Genomic DNA, 16,249 nt, shown 5'->3' with positions numbered 1-16,249 from the left:
TCATTGTCAGAACTAGACCACAGCTAGAACATAATGGATTAAACAAGCACCTCAAAAAAATTTATATATTCATTAGCAAAAGAAGCCTAAGGATTCCTACAAAATATCCTAGTTTCCTAAGCTTACCAAAAAGACTTATTAAAATTAGAAGGGTATTACAAGTTGCTTTGAGTCCAATTGTCAACGTAGAGAATTTGATGGCTCGAGTGTAAGAAGCAAAACAAAAATTCACCATGGACAAAAGTGAGAAAGAAATGTGACAAAACATTCCAAGCCTTGTTATTTACCTCATAAAGGGTTGAAGATGGAACTCCATAGTTACTTCCACAATCATTGCCAATATAGAAAGATTATTACCTAAATCACAATGATAGACAAGAAAATATGGGCATAAAGGGAAGAGAAAGCAACTTCTAAAGGAATGGAGAGAATCAAGATAAGAATAAGTTTATTAAATTGAGGTAAGAGAAATGAAGAGTCAAAATGGCAATCACAATAAAAAATGTACAGACCTAAGGCTATTTGTTTCTAACTAAAGCATAATATGAAATATAAATCACATATGCACACTCCTTTGACTGGCCATCTAACAAGATTTGGCCTCTGGGTAATCAGCCAATTGTCATTTACAAACTTGGTACAATAAGGAGTACTCTCATTCCACCGCTCCATAGCTTTCTTCCTGGTGGTATTTGTAACAACTGGAGTATGAGGAACATGAAATATATGATCAGTAGTCTCACGATCAAGACCAATGATAGTATTGCCATCTTGGTCTTTGATGGTTTGTGAAGTTGCATCAAAGTGTCTTGCACATGCAAGAATGAATTTCGGTTCATGTGCTGCCAAGGGAAAAGTGGATAGAAAATGAATATGATTCCGCTTGATCCACGCCATATCTTCAGTAGCTACAGCATCAATTCTTGCCAGGAAGTCTTCAACGTTCATATGAGAAATATCCGTATCCCGTACTTCATAATAGTATGAGGTTACTTGTGATGAAGGAATGAAGTTATGATACTAATCGTATTGGTACTTCATCTTCTTTTTGTCTTTGCCCTTTGCTAGAGTAGGTTCTCTTGACATTGCAAAATGGTACGCCTACACAACTGTTACATGAAAATCCCATAAAATGAGAACGTCTTCATGTGAAGGATCCATAGCAAGATTTTGACAGATTTTGGAAAAGATGTAGATGGGGGAAATGGATGGAATGCACAAGTATAGAGAATAAACAAATGGGTCAAGCTCAAAATGGCTAAATTATGAGTAAAATTGTCTAAAACGGGTTTTCTAAGATGAATTACATATGCGACCAGCAAGCTTGAATTAAGTGAGCAAGGAGAATAATGAATAACACATTGAGCACCTCATGTTTTAATAAGTGTAAAATGTGAAATCTTATCCAACAAGCATGTGGAAAAGACTTCAACCATAGGGCAGCCATATGGAGGCACATGGAATGCGTAATGGTGGGGTTTTAACTTGCATTCACATGTAAGGGAAAAACAAACTTATATTTCTTTTTAGAACGGGATTTTACACCGAACTACATATGCAAGTAAGATGAGACCTTGCATATGCAACTTTGGAGAAGAAGAGGAAAGATAGAAGGAGCAACTTCATATACACAAAAAAAATACAAATCAAAAAATGGAAATGACAAAGATTTGCAAGAACTTTCAAGACAAATACATACAAATGCCTTAGAAAAATAACCAAGGAAATCTTACCTCGACTCCACCAAAAATGAGAAAGACAAAACCTTGTCCAAAGCTTGAGCAAATCTAAAATGAATCCACGAGATCTTCGGACTTTAGATTTGTCCAAAGCCAAGACTTAAATAGATTTTGAAATCCTTATAACATGGTTTGAATTTGGACATGTAGAGATGGTTAGAGAAATGTAATGCCCAAAATGTGGAACAAACTTTAACTTAGCAACTCCAAATGCAAAGGCATGTAAAAATGACGCCTAGGGCAAGAAATTAGCTTGCAAAATGATGAAGAACAAGCTCAAAATTGAAATACTTACCCTAGAATGCTTCTTCAAGTGATTGGAAAGTATTATCCATGAAGAAATGTGAAGTTTTTGACCAAAAACGTGCCCTAGATGGATTGTTTTCTATCAACCGCATGTTTTAAAACATATGCATTTCCTTCAAAAATTGCCACTTTTCAAAAGGCCTCCAAAAACACCTTGTCTTGGATTAAAAACAGGTCCTTTTTGGGCAAATGCATATGCCAATATGTTATTGACACTAAAATGCACTTTTGGAGAACCAAAACATACAAATAATATGCCCAAAAACTTTCTCAAAAGACACTGAAGTTTAAAACACGTTTTTTGAGTGCAAACGCATATGCCAAGAACATGCAGTAGCATCAAAAATCTTCACCATATGAAGACCTGTTCAAACGCTGCCTTCAAATGCATTTTTAAAGAGCACATACATACATGTAATAGCATTAAAAATCGCCACTTTTGCCCTTTTAGTCAATGACTTAGCGCATAACACACTTTTGGAGTTCATTAACATACCTTATCATATATGCAAACCCTTCAAAATTCGCCACCTAGTCTGAACACATTTTTGGAAGTCATAAACATATATATAAAACAAATGCAATATGATAGAAAATTGCCACTTCCCTCTTAGGTGGAATTTATAAGTTGTATTTCTTATAGGCATTTACATGTGTTTAAAACATATGTAGTTGGTTTTAATTTCTCCACTTTTAACTTATGCTAAAAGAACATATTTTTTACTTAAAAACATATGTATTTGGGTCCAAAATCACCACTTTGAACTAAAATGAATAAAGAACTCATTTTAATTTTACATTTACATGTAAATGAGTTTCAAAAACCCACTTTCAATGGTGATTTAAAAACAAATGCATTTAATTATTAAAAATGGACTTTAGACACAATCACATGCAATCGGATCTAAAAAGCACACTTTTAATGATGCGGGGACTTAGAATTTATTGAAAGTGGATTTTCATGGAGTATTTTGCATGTGGATATATGCAATATGAAATAATAATCCCACTTACACACTTAAGTTGTCTCATGAGATCATTTTTAATATTTAACTATAATTTTTAATTAACATTAAAAATAGTCTTGAAAGAAGGCTATTTTCATAAAATATATAAAACTATGGTCAAATCAAACTTAGAATGAGCTGAAATTTTAAAATGGACCACAAAATCCACTTTAAATATCAAATATAACTTTATATCGTGCAATTGTCAATAAAAAGCCCACTTTTATGAAGTTTTTAATAAACATATGCAATTGGCCTGAAAAACCCCATATTTTCCCTTATAACTTGAGTTAGACAACTCCAATTTGAGCCTAAGTTAGCTTGAATCAAACAAAATTCCAAGGGTTATTCACCTAAGGAAAAAACAAGACCAGAAACTATTTACAATACAAAGAAAAACAAAGAAAAGACGAGAAAGTTAATCAAAAATCGAGCGTTTGTAGTTCGAGAAGGAAAACTCTTACCTACAAACAATTGGAGATAATCTCAACGGAGAACTTTTAAAAAACACATAAACAAGACTATGTTACAAACGAAAATGCCAGAATACTTGATATTAAACAGAGATCAAAACGATCAATATATACAAAAGGAGAATCGAATAGAATAGAAACATTCTATTCTAGACTACACCTAAATATTAGAAACATTCTAATATTTACAATAAGCTACAAGAGTGAGCATTAAAGATTATTCTAATAGACTACACAAAGGACAATTTGGGGATACTAAATTGTTTTCATGAGGCCTTATCAATGCATTGCAACAAAGAGGAAGCACCTATGAATCCATGAGACATTCTGTAGGGTTGTCTCAATTTTGTGATGTCAAAAGTGAGGACAATAGAATGTAAGGAATCGTCAAAAGATAAGTGCAATTATCGGAATTTTTAAATTGCATTCGTTATAGGATTTCTAACCGAGCTAGATGAAAAGTTGAGATTCAAACTTTAAGCCTTGGATTCAAAGATATCATTGCTTCTTTAAAGAAATTCCTCTATAATTGTCAATTTGGATTTCACCTATTGTCAATTTGATTTCCTCTACAAGCAAGTTTTCATTTTCATTCACAAATACATAAATATAAAAATCAAATTTTTTGGCCTTTTTAGGAGTCACTTTTAAGGTTGGATAGATCCAATAGACCAAATTAGGCAAAAAAACACTTAATTTATTTTTTATAAATGTTTTGAGACCAAATTTGTCTTCAAAATTTGCTCCAAACTCTTCCTAAATTCCTCTGACAAAATTTGAAGCAAATTTGTGGTTCTATAGGCAAATTTGGAGAGAATTTGAGAAGGACCAGACTTTGAGGGTTTCTGGAGAGAATCTAGTAACTTAGCCTAATACTAAACCTGGGTTTCTATATAGACTCCTATCTGATAATTGCACCATCCCTGACCATTTAAACACTTGTTGGAATTATATTGCCAGCCAAGATTAGAAAAAATACTTGAATAGCCCCTAGAGCAGACCTGTTGAACCCAAAAAGCTATGTTTCATGTGAAAGTTTTCCCCACACTTTTGAAGATTGTAGCTGCGATAGAGATCTTTATCTCTCAAAATCTAGACGTTATTACCGTTATGGTCACCTTCAGCTGAAAAGGGCATTAACTGTAAATGACATGTGTCATTCACATGCATTGAGGCATGAATATTCGAAGAGTTGTAATTAATTATAGGAGTTATGGGAAACTGAAGAGACTTTCGATTGTTATGTGAAGGGTCTCTTTATTGGTTATATATTTCGCTTCAAGCATAAGGATTGTACACTTGAACATTTTTCATTATCAATAAAATAAGCTTTGTTGTGTGGCTGGCTTTCCCTTCATTTTCAAAGGGTTTTCCCAGGAAATCTTGCGGTGTTGATTGTATCTCTTTTATGGTTTATTGTTGTTTATCATCTGATTTCTGGGTTCAAAACTTAACATTCACAAACTGCCAGTCAAGAAGCCTGTTGGGGAGCCCAACATTTGCTCTTTCTGCAAATGCTGCGAATCTGTTTTTCATAACTTCTTTGATTGTCTTTGTGCTAATGAGATATGGGGTGGGTTTGGATTATACTTGCATAAAACCTTTAACATTCATAATATCTTATTTGCATCTTTTTGAGCCTCAAAAAAAGCTGTAACATTTTTTGGTCTATTAGATCACTTGAGATACTATGGTTTCTATGAAAATTTTGTAATGATGATGTGTTCAAAGGCAGAACTAGGCACCTTCCTGAGTCTTTGTGGTGACTCAATTTTCACAAACTTGTTGTGCAGGCTACCATTGTATAGAAAATGGTTGAGAAAAAGTTCTTGAACCTGATGCATAGTGGAGCTGTAAGAACATTCAGATGGAAAATTTTGCACGGGTTCACTTACACAAGGACCACAGCTGAGAGAATGCAGTTCAAGAATGCCCTTCACAGTTTCATTGCAGATCTTAATGAGGTTAGAGCAAAGGAACAGCAAGAAAGAGATATCCCTATAGCAGCTATACCTCTTGCAGTGATTCCCCCAGCCGCAGCTCCATGGCCCCAAGCAAATGTGGAAGAAAGGCATCCATATACAAACTATGTACAGGATAACAAAATACTAAAATGGAAGGAAGGGCCCAACGGATGGGTTGTTTGGGTCAATACGAGCAACAATGAAGTCTACTATCACATACAGCTGCTTTGTTTTTTTGATTATCTGCTAAACAATGTAATAATCCCTATTGTATGAACTCATCGTAGTGGTCTCACTTGGTGAGCTAGGCCTGATCAGATCTTAACATTCATATTATGTTTTTGTAACAGCTGTTTAAATGATATCTGATAGAAAAAAATGGTAACAGGAGTGGCTGGGTGTTGCACTCATTCAACCTGGATGTGTCGAAATTGATCTTTTATGAAATGAGAAGTGTGTTGTGCGAATAACAGCATGGTAGTCATTGCTCATTTTCCTTGTTGACTGACATTATGGATCACACCAACATCTACAGAGCAGCTTGGAAAGTACAGGAGGAAAAGGTTGTAGCTGTAACAAATAAAAGGGAAGCAGCAGAAGGATGACATGATCGGAAGTAATGACAGTAAAAGAAGAAAACCAGCATTCTGATTTTCATCATTGCTAGAGTGGAGAGAGTTGCAGCAGCTACAACTCTCGCAGCTGCCTACAATGTAATTCGTAGTTGTCTGTAACGGGTTCAAAAGCTTCTTAGAACGTTTATTTTGGAGCAAGAAAACAACAATATAAAGTCTTCTGTAATGCAGCCGCAAATGTTTGCATGTAGCTTCATCTTTTTAGTAAAAATAATAAAATCTGAACCTTTTGTTATCTTGAATGGCCTTCACAATCATTAGCATTTTTTTATTGGCGAATTTACGAATATAGAGCCAAGGGCAAGGCTGTCCCTAAATTAACCCGCTATCCTTGTCTGCATCACGCAATTAAACCATCCAATTAAATTCAAGTGGAAACACTCATATGTATACATTTTGGTGGAAGGTAATAAGGTGAAGTGGGGAAGGTGTTTGAATTAGCTGGACTCAGCTTCCACTATTTCCAGCTTAATACATAGATTGTGTAAGAAGATAGTTACTGCAGAAAGGGAGCCTCAGGAGATTTCTGACCTTACCAGATTGGACTCCAAGCTCTAAAGGCCAAATTCATAAGTAACAAGAAGCATATGATTACAGATATAGCTGATGAGATTAAAGAACAAGATAAAGCTGCACAAAAGTTTCGAGTTAATGAAGTTGACAACATGTTTCTTAGAACGTTTATTTTGGAGCAAGAAAACAACAATATAAAGTCTTCTGTAATGCAGCCGCAAATGTTTGCATGTAGCTTCATCTTTTTAGTAAAAATAATAAAATCTGAACCTTTTGTTATCTTGAATGGCCTTCACAATCATTAGCATTTTTTTATTGGCGAATTTACGAATATAGAGCCAAGGGCAAGGCTGTCCCTAAATTAACCCGCTATCCTTGTCTGCATCACGCAATTAAACCATCCAATTAAATTCAAGTGGAAACACTCATATGTATACATTTTGGTGGAAGGTAATAAAGTGAAGTGGGGAAGGTGTTTCAATTAGCTGGACTCAGCTTCCACTATTTCCAGCTTAATACATAGATTGTGTAAGAAGATAGTTACTGCAGAAAGGGAGCCTCAGGAGATTTCTGACCTTACCAGATTGGACTCCAAGCTCTAAAGGCCAAATTCATAAGTAACAAGAAGCATATGATTACAGATATAGCTGATGAGATTAAAGAACAAGATAAAGCTGCACAAAAGTTTCGAGTTAATGAAGTTGACAACATGTTTATAGCTAAAATCTGCTATATGCTGTACAAAGAAGAGGAAGATCGTACCTTGGAGAGAATAGAAGCTGCAGCTAAGCAAGCACGGCGCATAAGCTTCTTGTATGCTTTATCATTACGAGGGGCGTGGTACCCTGCCCCCACATGCACTGCCACGAAAAACCTTGGCGTGTGCAGTTTCGCTGGAGCAGCGTTCCCCTCTTCATCCATAACAAATGACACCAAAAATTGATGCAAATGCATTTAGAACATTTCCACCCGCTGAATGCCTTGCCCAATATTCAGACCGGTATCGGTTATCATTTGGCTGTTGTTACTGTAGTATTTTTTTAAGTTTTATTCGGTCAAAGAGATTGCAATGGATGTGCTGACGGAAAGTTCAAGAGAATCTGCAATGGCGCTGGAATGAATGAATGATTTAAATAAACTTCCCCGCACCCAGCAACCTAATTAATGAGACACAGTTTTAAATAATCTTTACAGAAACATTTCAATATCTAATTTTTTATTATGATTTGATTAGAAAATTAATGACAATTTCTAACAAGTGTTTTTTTATTAATAGTTTATAGTATTCATATTTCTCTTATGAATATAAATTGTTATTTTTAAATATTTTTCAATAAATTTAATTTAATATAATTTCAATATTTTCTTGAATTATATTATTTGTGAACATTAAAAGATACATCATTTAATATATTTAAAAAATTATATTATTGTAAATGAAGAGAAAACTAATTTATAATTAATAAATTTTTAAATATAATATATGATATTTATTTCTTAAATTAAATAGTTTAAGGTCAGAAATTTCAATCTATTGATGGCTCAAAAGAAAATGTAAATTTTTAACAAAAGTTATCTTTAGAAATGTATGCATTTAATCAAAATTTTATTTGAGATATTAGCTTAAAAGTTGCAATATGAAGAATCAACAACAATATTTTTATTATTCAAAAATAATTATTTGTGATTGGTGGATAGATATTAAACTAATTCACTAATAGTTCAAATTGAACACAATAGTACTAGTCCATCTTGCAAGATGATTGCTTGAACCATCTTTGTTAGAATGGGTTGTTACAACCCCATTTATAATTAAAAAATTAAAAATATATATTTATATTTGTTGGATTTTAAGTTTTGTTACTTATATGTTATATTACAATTATACTTATTTTATATTATATTATTTATGAATTGTTTATTGTAATTGAAATATTGATTAATATATGTAAATAATAAATATAATATATGATTATGTTTGTATTTCTTACAATTTTAATTTTGACATATTTTTTAACTTAATTTAATTATTTATATCATAATTAAAATTAAAATTTAATGTAGATTATTATAATTAATATATATTTGTCAAAATAAATGTGTTTCCTTCTTATTGTTGTATCTTTATTCTTTGGTTATAGAGAATGGGTGTATGCAATAAAATACATAGATAAGGGAGGTGGAATTCTAGTTGGACCAAATTGTTCTGCATTAGCTTCACAATTACCTCATGATCACTAAAGATGAATTACAACTTAAGGTATTTTTTATATGACTTGTGTCTAGGGACACATAATGGGATATGAGATGTCACTAAGTGTGGAAGCATCAGTCAACTTTACATAAAAGAGAGTATCAGGGAAGAATCCCCTTATCTCTTAGTCACCTAGTAGTCAGGTCACGATGGTGTTGGGTGAGCTAATTTGGGCATGAGATTGTCTATTCAACAGGCATGTGGTTACAGAAAGGTTTTGACAAAAGTATAATATCTTATGAGCAAATTTTAGACTGAGATTTGAAAGAAAAGGCTAAAGATAGGACAAAGTACATCAAAACAAATCTAGTTATAATTAGTTTATAGACAAATTCATCAACAATACTCAAGATAAAGAGAAGACTCACTCTAAATATACATGATCAACAAACATTATATGAAAAAGTAGTAAATATTCATTTCATTAATATAACATCCGCCCAAAAACCAATAACTAACTCTTGAGCAAAATGTGTAACAATAAACAAATGATACAATGTTATCAATAACCAAGATGAAGATAGGAAAGTAGTGTGCAAGTCATTAGTTTTGCATTCAAGTATCAATGTAAATATCCAACAATCACAAGTCCAAGCTTATGATTCTCCAAGGGAGCATGAGCTTCTAAACTACAAAGTGAAAGTAGGGAGCAATTTGATGAGCTATCTAACACTACTTCCATGGCCTTCAAAATCTTCAACTTTGTGGACCCTATAAATGTTCCAAAATTAAATATCTATAGAGATATACAAATGTATAGCCTTGCCTTTATTATATTTTAAACTATTTACATTACCATACATCATCTACATTTATACGCAGTGTTTACATGTATGTACATTAGGTACAAATAATTACAAACTCAAAAGGGGAAGAAAGAAGTGGGAAAGAGGATGGAAAGGGAAACTGACGTTCTAGTTTCTAGGAGGAGAATCTAACTACACACAAATCCAACCACTATCAATACATATTTATCATTCAAGACTCGTGCTCATCAATTTTTTTTTAGCAAGTGGTTTTAATCTCAACTACTAGTTCTTAAATGACTCTTAAATGTCAAATCCACGCCCTAGTCGCTAAGAGATGATGTTCATAAAAGACCCATCACATATGCTACTTCTTATATTATCATAAAAGTTAGTAGCCATTAATTTAGAAGCTCAAGGACTTATTAGGCCTCATTTTAGTAATCTCCTAAAACATGGATGCATTTATTCTTGACTTTCTGTATGTTCCCTCATTCATTTCTTAAATCATTTACATGCCTAAAATCTTTTTTTTTAATATTTACATGGGTTTTCTTGGCTATAAATCCCAAAAGTTAACCCATGCTAGTATAGGTTGAAGTCAAACTATACCCTATTGAGATAGGGTGAGATTATTGATGACTATTAAGTTGGATTTGTTGTTGACATGATGGTTTGATTGCAAATTTTGTCATTGATGTCAACATATGCTCTATAGTTTCAAAATGAGGTTAGACACTCTCAAATAATGTATATTGCAGGTCATTCATCAATACATAATGGACAGTTGTATGGTAGTCATGAGTATTCAAGCATGGATTTGTATTGTAGGATGAGTGTAGACCTCATGTCTATCGTCACAACTCTTTATGTGTTAGTTTGAGTGAGTTAAATTTGATTTGGTGAAGGTTGGTTGTGGGCCAGTACAAAGAATTATGCTAGTGGTTTTTGTAGTATTTTGGGTATACATGTTGGCGAGCTAGACTTGAGGTTTGGGAGCATGTAGGATGGTAGACGAATTGGATTGGGGCATGTCTTCAAATTTTTTGGTTACTTGGTTCATGCTAGATTGATTACTAGTGTGTGGCATGTGGAACATTACTTGGAAGACGACAGGATGGTGTAGTGTATTAATTAATCTGGTGAACGTTAATTATGGATCTTGGAATGTATCATATGAAATGTAATTTTTGTGCATTTAATTAATGTGTGTATATCTTAGCATGTGTGTATGCAAAAATATGTGCAATGTAGAGAATATATTAAACTATTTGAATCTAATCTATTTATGCACATCCAATGAAGATTGTGCAAGAAAAATGAATAAAATTGTAATTTTTAGCTTTTCTTACCCATGTAATATGTCTCTATTGTCCTCCTAGCCTTTGAGTTCTTCATTGGTGAGCTCTCAATTTTTTGATCAACTCCTTCAAGATGTGCTTTAGAAGTGTGGAGATTATGAATCTAATACAAAACTAAGATGGTGGTCCTAGAATGATCTAAGATTGAGATAAATTGATGGATGCAACATGATCAAAATGGTGATGTAAAGACATGATGCTAATATGAAAATTATATGCTAGTGATACAAGAATACTAAAATGCTATTAGAATGCTTGATTGCTCAAAATGTTACAATTTCCTATTACTCAAAGTTTCTAATTAATTTGTTGAGGGGAATGCAGGCTCCTTTTATAGACTTTTGGGAGACCCTAGCCTAGGCGGCATGATCTAATGATTGTGATTGAAATTTGGACAAGAGGAGGGTCAAGATTGACATGGTTAGAGGAATCGAGTGAAAAGAAGGATTGATTGGAATGTGAGCAAAAGAATAGGGGTTATGTTCCTCTCACAATGACATAACAAAGTTTGATGTGGAATAGTAAGCCATGGGTCATCCATCTCACAAAGACCATTGAGATAAGAGTGGTGAGACTTTGCTCTGAATGAGGACTCTTTGTACAAGTGTCTCATGAGTCATTGTTGACTAAATGAGGTGGATTGACCATCTAGTAAATTGTAGGGGAGGTGGTAAAGAATTTGTCACAAAGAGGTCATTGTCCCTAGACCTACGTCATGTGAGGACAAGTCTCCCTATGACTCATTCCTTTGAGGACACATAATCCTCATTGACCCCTTAGGAATAGGACTAGAGTGTGATGAAAAATTGGGATAACTAATAATTAATTAAAAAATTATTAATGCAATTTTGTGTTGGATACAATTGTTAATTGTGTATTGTCTTTGATGTTACACAAATGTCATATCAGTCATCAGACAGAGTCTACCAAGCTCAGATGATCAGCAAAGCAATTTACAGTGTCTACCGAATGTTCTTGAACATTACACAGTAAAGTCAGTTCTTACCGAGCTCACTCGGGCATCAAAGGATTGTGTAGCAGAAAGTTAGTGTTAATCGAGCTCCCAAGGTTAACGAAGAAAAGTTAATGTCTACTGAGCTCACTCAGGCATCAAAGGATTTTGTTGCAGAAAGTTAGTGCTAACCAAGCTCCCAAGGTTAACGAAGAAAAGTTAATGTCTACCGAGCTCACTCGATCATCAAAGGAAATGCGGCAGAAAGTTAGCTTCTACCGAGCTCACAAGGTCAGCAAAGGAAGGTCAGTGCTAACTAAGTTCACTCGGTCTCCAAAGGATTTTTGCAGGGTTTCCAATGTTTACCAAGCTTCGCTTGGTTAACACTAGAAAACCATTCTGGAGCAGTGGTTACCGAACTGGGTCGGCCAACAAAGAATTTTATTGTTTTGATATTAAGTTCAATTGTTTCGTGCAATAAATGTAGCCGACTGATGTAATGATTTTTTCAGTTATCATAACTTATATTTGAGCCGACTTGATAATCTAAAAGGTATATATAGATGTTCAAGTTGTGAATTCAAGTGTGAGAGTGAATATATGGATGAGGATGGAATAAGCGAATATTGAGTGAATTTTGATGAAGGATTAGATATCCTGGAGGAGTTGCAAAGTTGTATTCGATTAGTAAGGATATAGTAAAGCATAATAGATATCTGTAATCAACAAAAGATAAGTTGCATATCATTCAGGTCACTTCATTGTTGCTTTCTAATCATTGTAACAATGAATCCAGAATCTCTTTACAGAGTTGGTTTAACAGCCATTTTGCAAATCCTCTAACAAGGTGACAGTTCAGTTGAATTGTTCTAAAGACCTCTAACCAGGCCACTCCTAACAGGGTGATTAAATCCTCTAACAAGGTCACACCTAACAGTGTGTATTTGTAACCTTTAATAGGGTTGGCTCCTAACAGGGCTCACTTCAAAAGAGTGAAAAATTTGTGACTAGTTACTTGGTGGTTTTTCTCATATTGGGTTTCCACGTTAAATTTGGTGTCACTTGTGTTCATGTTATTTATTTTATTCATACATGTTAATCACTTTGAATGCTTAAGTTAACAACACATCTACAAGGTTTCAGCATTTATCTACGTGGCTACCGAGTATCAACAGTAATTAAATATTAACACATCTCAAGGATCTGTGGTTTTATTTTTGTGGTAACTGATTCACCCTTCCCCTCGCAGTTACTTCATCTATATTTCCAACATTTTGATGTGTCATGTGACTTAAATAGGGGGTGTGGACTAGGAGATTAGTCACATCATGAGTGTGTAATTAAGTAATTGATGAAATTGCTTAATAGGACTATTTAGAAGATAGGGTAATATGATATAGCCTGGGTGAATTAATATAATATAATAAATAGTTTATTATGGCTAATAGAGGAATGATAGTAATTAAATATTTCAAAATCTAATTAATTGACTTGACAATTTTTAAGTGTGCACAATTTTTTCCCTTTTTGAAATAATGTGTTTGATGTGTTATTTCAAAGAAAATAGCATTGTTGGTTTATTATCTCTACCCCATGACTTCAAAAAATGTTGATTGGTGGGATGCTCGATAGATTTATCAACAAATCTTTTTTTTAAATGGAAAATAGTGTCGATCAATGTCACGATAAGTTGACATGGAAGAAAGTTAGAACATTTGAATAAGCAACACCATTAGGTGTCAAAACAATACACCCCTTAGAAAATAGGGCACTATAGCTATAAGTAGGGAAGAAAGAGGTAAATGAGTCATCATTTTCACACTTGTCAAATGGAGATTGGAGAGGAGAGTAGAGAGAAAAGATTTCATTTCCCCCCCTTTTTTTATCATAGATTCAAGTGCATCAGACGATACAACACACTAGGCAACTATAGGGAATCAGTAGGTTATCAAACCCCTTTTCTGATTTTGTAGTTTAGCATGAATTTTTCATATGATTTAGATAGGTAGTTTAATAGTTTTAGGATTATTTTTTGTTTTTTCCCTAGGCATGCACAAATGTGTTCAATAGGTTATCAAACCCCCTTTCTGATTTTGTAGTTTACTATGAATTTTTCATATGATTTAGATAGGTAGTTTAATAGGTTTAGGATTTTTTTTGTTTTTTCCCTAGGCATGCACGAATGTGTAGTTTCGATGCATCAATGTACAACATGATTTGACAAATGTGCAGGTTTTCATGAAAATGCACAACAATGTGCAAAACGTGTTTGGAAACACATATACTTGTGAAATTGCACTTGTATAACATAAATGGGCGCATATATTACATCTACACATTTGTATGGGGATTAGGTGCATACATTAAAAAAAATTGTGCATTTATCAAAACTGCGCTTTATATGAGGGAAACTGTGCAAATGTGCAACTGTGTTGTGCATTTATACATTTAGTAAGTTGTGTCTCATGCAAGTTTGATGATTATTTTAATGATTTGATAGGAAAACCTAAGGAACATGTTGATATAGGTTGATTGATAGGTTAAGGATCATGATTAGATTATGTTGAGATAAAAATCGATTTGACTAACTAGGCAATGTTGTTGCAAAGTATGTTAGGTACCCAATTAATCAGAGACAAATGATATATTTTTCTAATAAACATGTGATAATATTATTTGGATGACAAAATAGTTAGATCATAATTCAATTTCTTTGATCATATATTTTCTTGATTGATTTTTTTTCTTGGTTGATGATTGTACGAGGATATCATTGGTTTATTGATGTTGAGGGAGAGATATCCTATGATTGAGAGTCTAAGACTAACCCTAACAGAGAGTGGTTGAGTCATGATTATGTGTTTTGGCTTGTACCATGTGTTACATTTATCCAAGATTAGGAAAAACCTTGATTTATTGACAACTCTCATGAAGAGATGGAACTCCAAGACTTGTACTTTCATCTTCTGATTGGGGAGGTGACTATTACATTGGAGGATGTATATCACATTCTCCATCTAACTGTCACCAGAGAGTTAGTGCACTATTATCAAGATGGGGGATTATTAGAGTGTCAAGATGTATTTAGGGATAATGAAATCAAGGATTCAAATATTAGTTAGGATATGGTGAAGATATCTGAGGAATTTCCACTATTTTTGGCAGGGATGATTATAGGGTACATTTTTCCTAATAGGAGATCCCATGGTTTTTTAGTTGGATGGGGTAGGACCATTCAGAGATTGATGGAGGACAGGACCTATTTTCTTGGGGTGTATGTATGGTAGCACACCTTTACCATGATTTACATTAGGTGGTGTATAATAGGGGAACATCATTACGGACAGGAGTGAGATTGCTTCACATTTGGGTATGAGAGCATATTTCAATGATATGACCTATTTCAATGCAATTTAGGGGTGTTAGGAAGCCCTATGTTTATCTATATGCATTGATCCAATCCCAACCTAATTTAGGATATATGGAGCATTGGATGTATGTGCTTGAGACACTGAATATAATTATATGGAGACTGTACTTGGCCTGTGATTTATAGGTTGCTGAGATGTGTCTTGACTATAATTTTGAGAGAAAATGGTTGATCAAGATGACTCTGCACATATTAGAGAGACGTATAGTGACTTGGGTACTAAGATAGTTTGGATGCATCCAAGGGATGCTCTAAGGACTAAGAAATTTCACTTAGACACACTAGGAGAGACAAGGCTAGGTCGATGGCCTCATATGAGATTACTAGACAAGAGTTCCAACAAATGTCATTTCAGGCCTAGACAATGATGAGAGACATTGTGGATCTTGACATGACAAGTAATTATGAGATACATCTAAGAGACCATCCTATGTTTTGGATATCATCACCATATGAGCCACCTCTAGTAGAGAGAGAAGATAAGAGAGGATGAATGGGGACATGTGGAGGGAGAGGAGGTGTTTAGGCACCACCTCCAAAAAAAGATGGGGGGAGAGTTGGTGGTGGTGGTGGTGGAGGGGGAGATAGGCAAGGAGAGAGAAGAGTTAGGGTGAGAGGAAGAATTTATAGAGAAAAGGTTTTGATACATGTTCTTTGTCCATTAGTGCAAATATAGGCAAGGAGACAGCTACCTGCATAGGTACAGAGACCCCAGGGTGAGGGCAAGGAGGTGAATATGGAAAAGGGAGAGGCAAATAGTCTAACATAAGAGGATCCAACACAAGGCTTCCCTAAGGATATGGAGGTGGAACAGGATGATCCCTATATTCACAAACATGACCAAGAGGAGGTGTTTGATGTAGAGAGGA

At 34.1% G+C, this 16,249-nt stretch overlaps 1 protein-coding gene across 1 annotated transcript in view; it reads right to left on the bottom strand.

Moving 5' to 3' along the window:
• Positions 1-7,791, bottom strand: part of LOC149562196 (N-terminal nucleophile aminohydrolases (Ntn hydrolases) superfamily protein) — a 203,421-nt gene extending 195,630 nt beyond the window's left edge. Inside the window, exon 1 of the mRNA XM_089825739.1 lies at positions 7,400-7,791. Coding sequence (XP_089681865.1) covers positions 7,400-7,591 — 192 coding nt within the window. The 5' untranslated portion in view covers positions 7,592-7,791. The remainder of the gene's footprint in view (positions 1-7,399) is intronic.
• Positions 7,792-16,249: the final 8,458 nt, after the last annotated feature.

This window comes from Cupressus sempervirens, chromosome 4 (assembly GCF_028749045.1).
Source record: "Cupressus sempervirens isolate cs-2001-9-10 chromosome 4, ASM2874904v1, whole genome shotgun sequence".
Lineage (NCBI taxonomy): Eukaryota > Viridiplantae > Streptophyta > Pinopsida > Cupressales > Cupressaceae > Cupressus > Cupressus sempervirens.
Note: the sequence above shows the minus strand (reverse complement) of the source record. Positions and strands in the feature narration are given on the sequence as shown.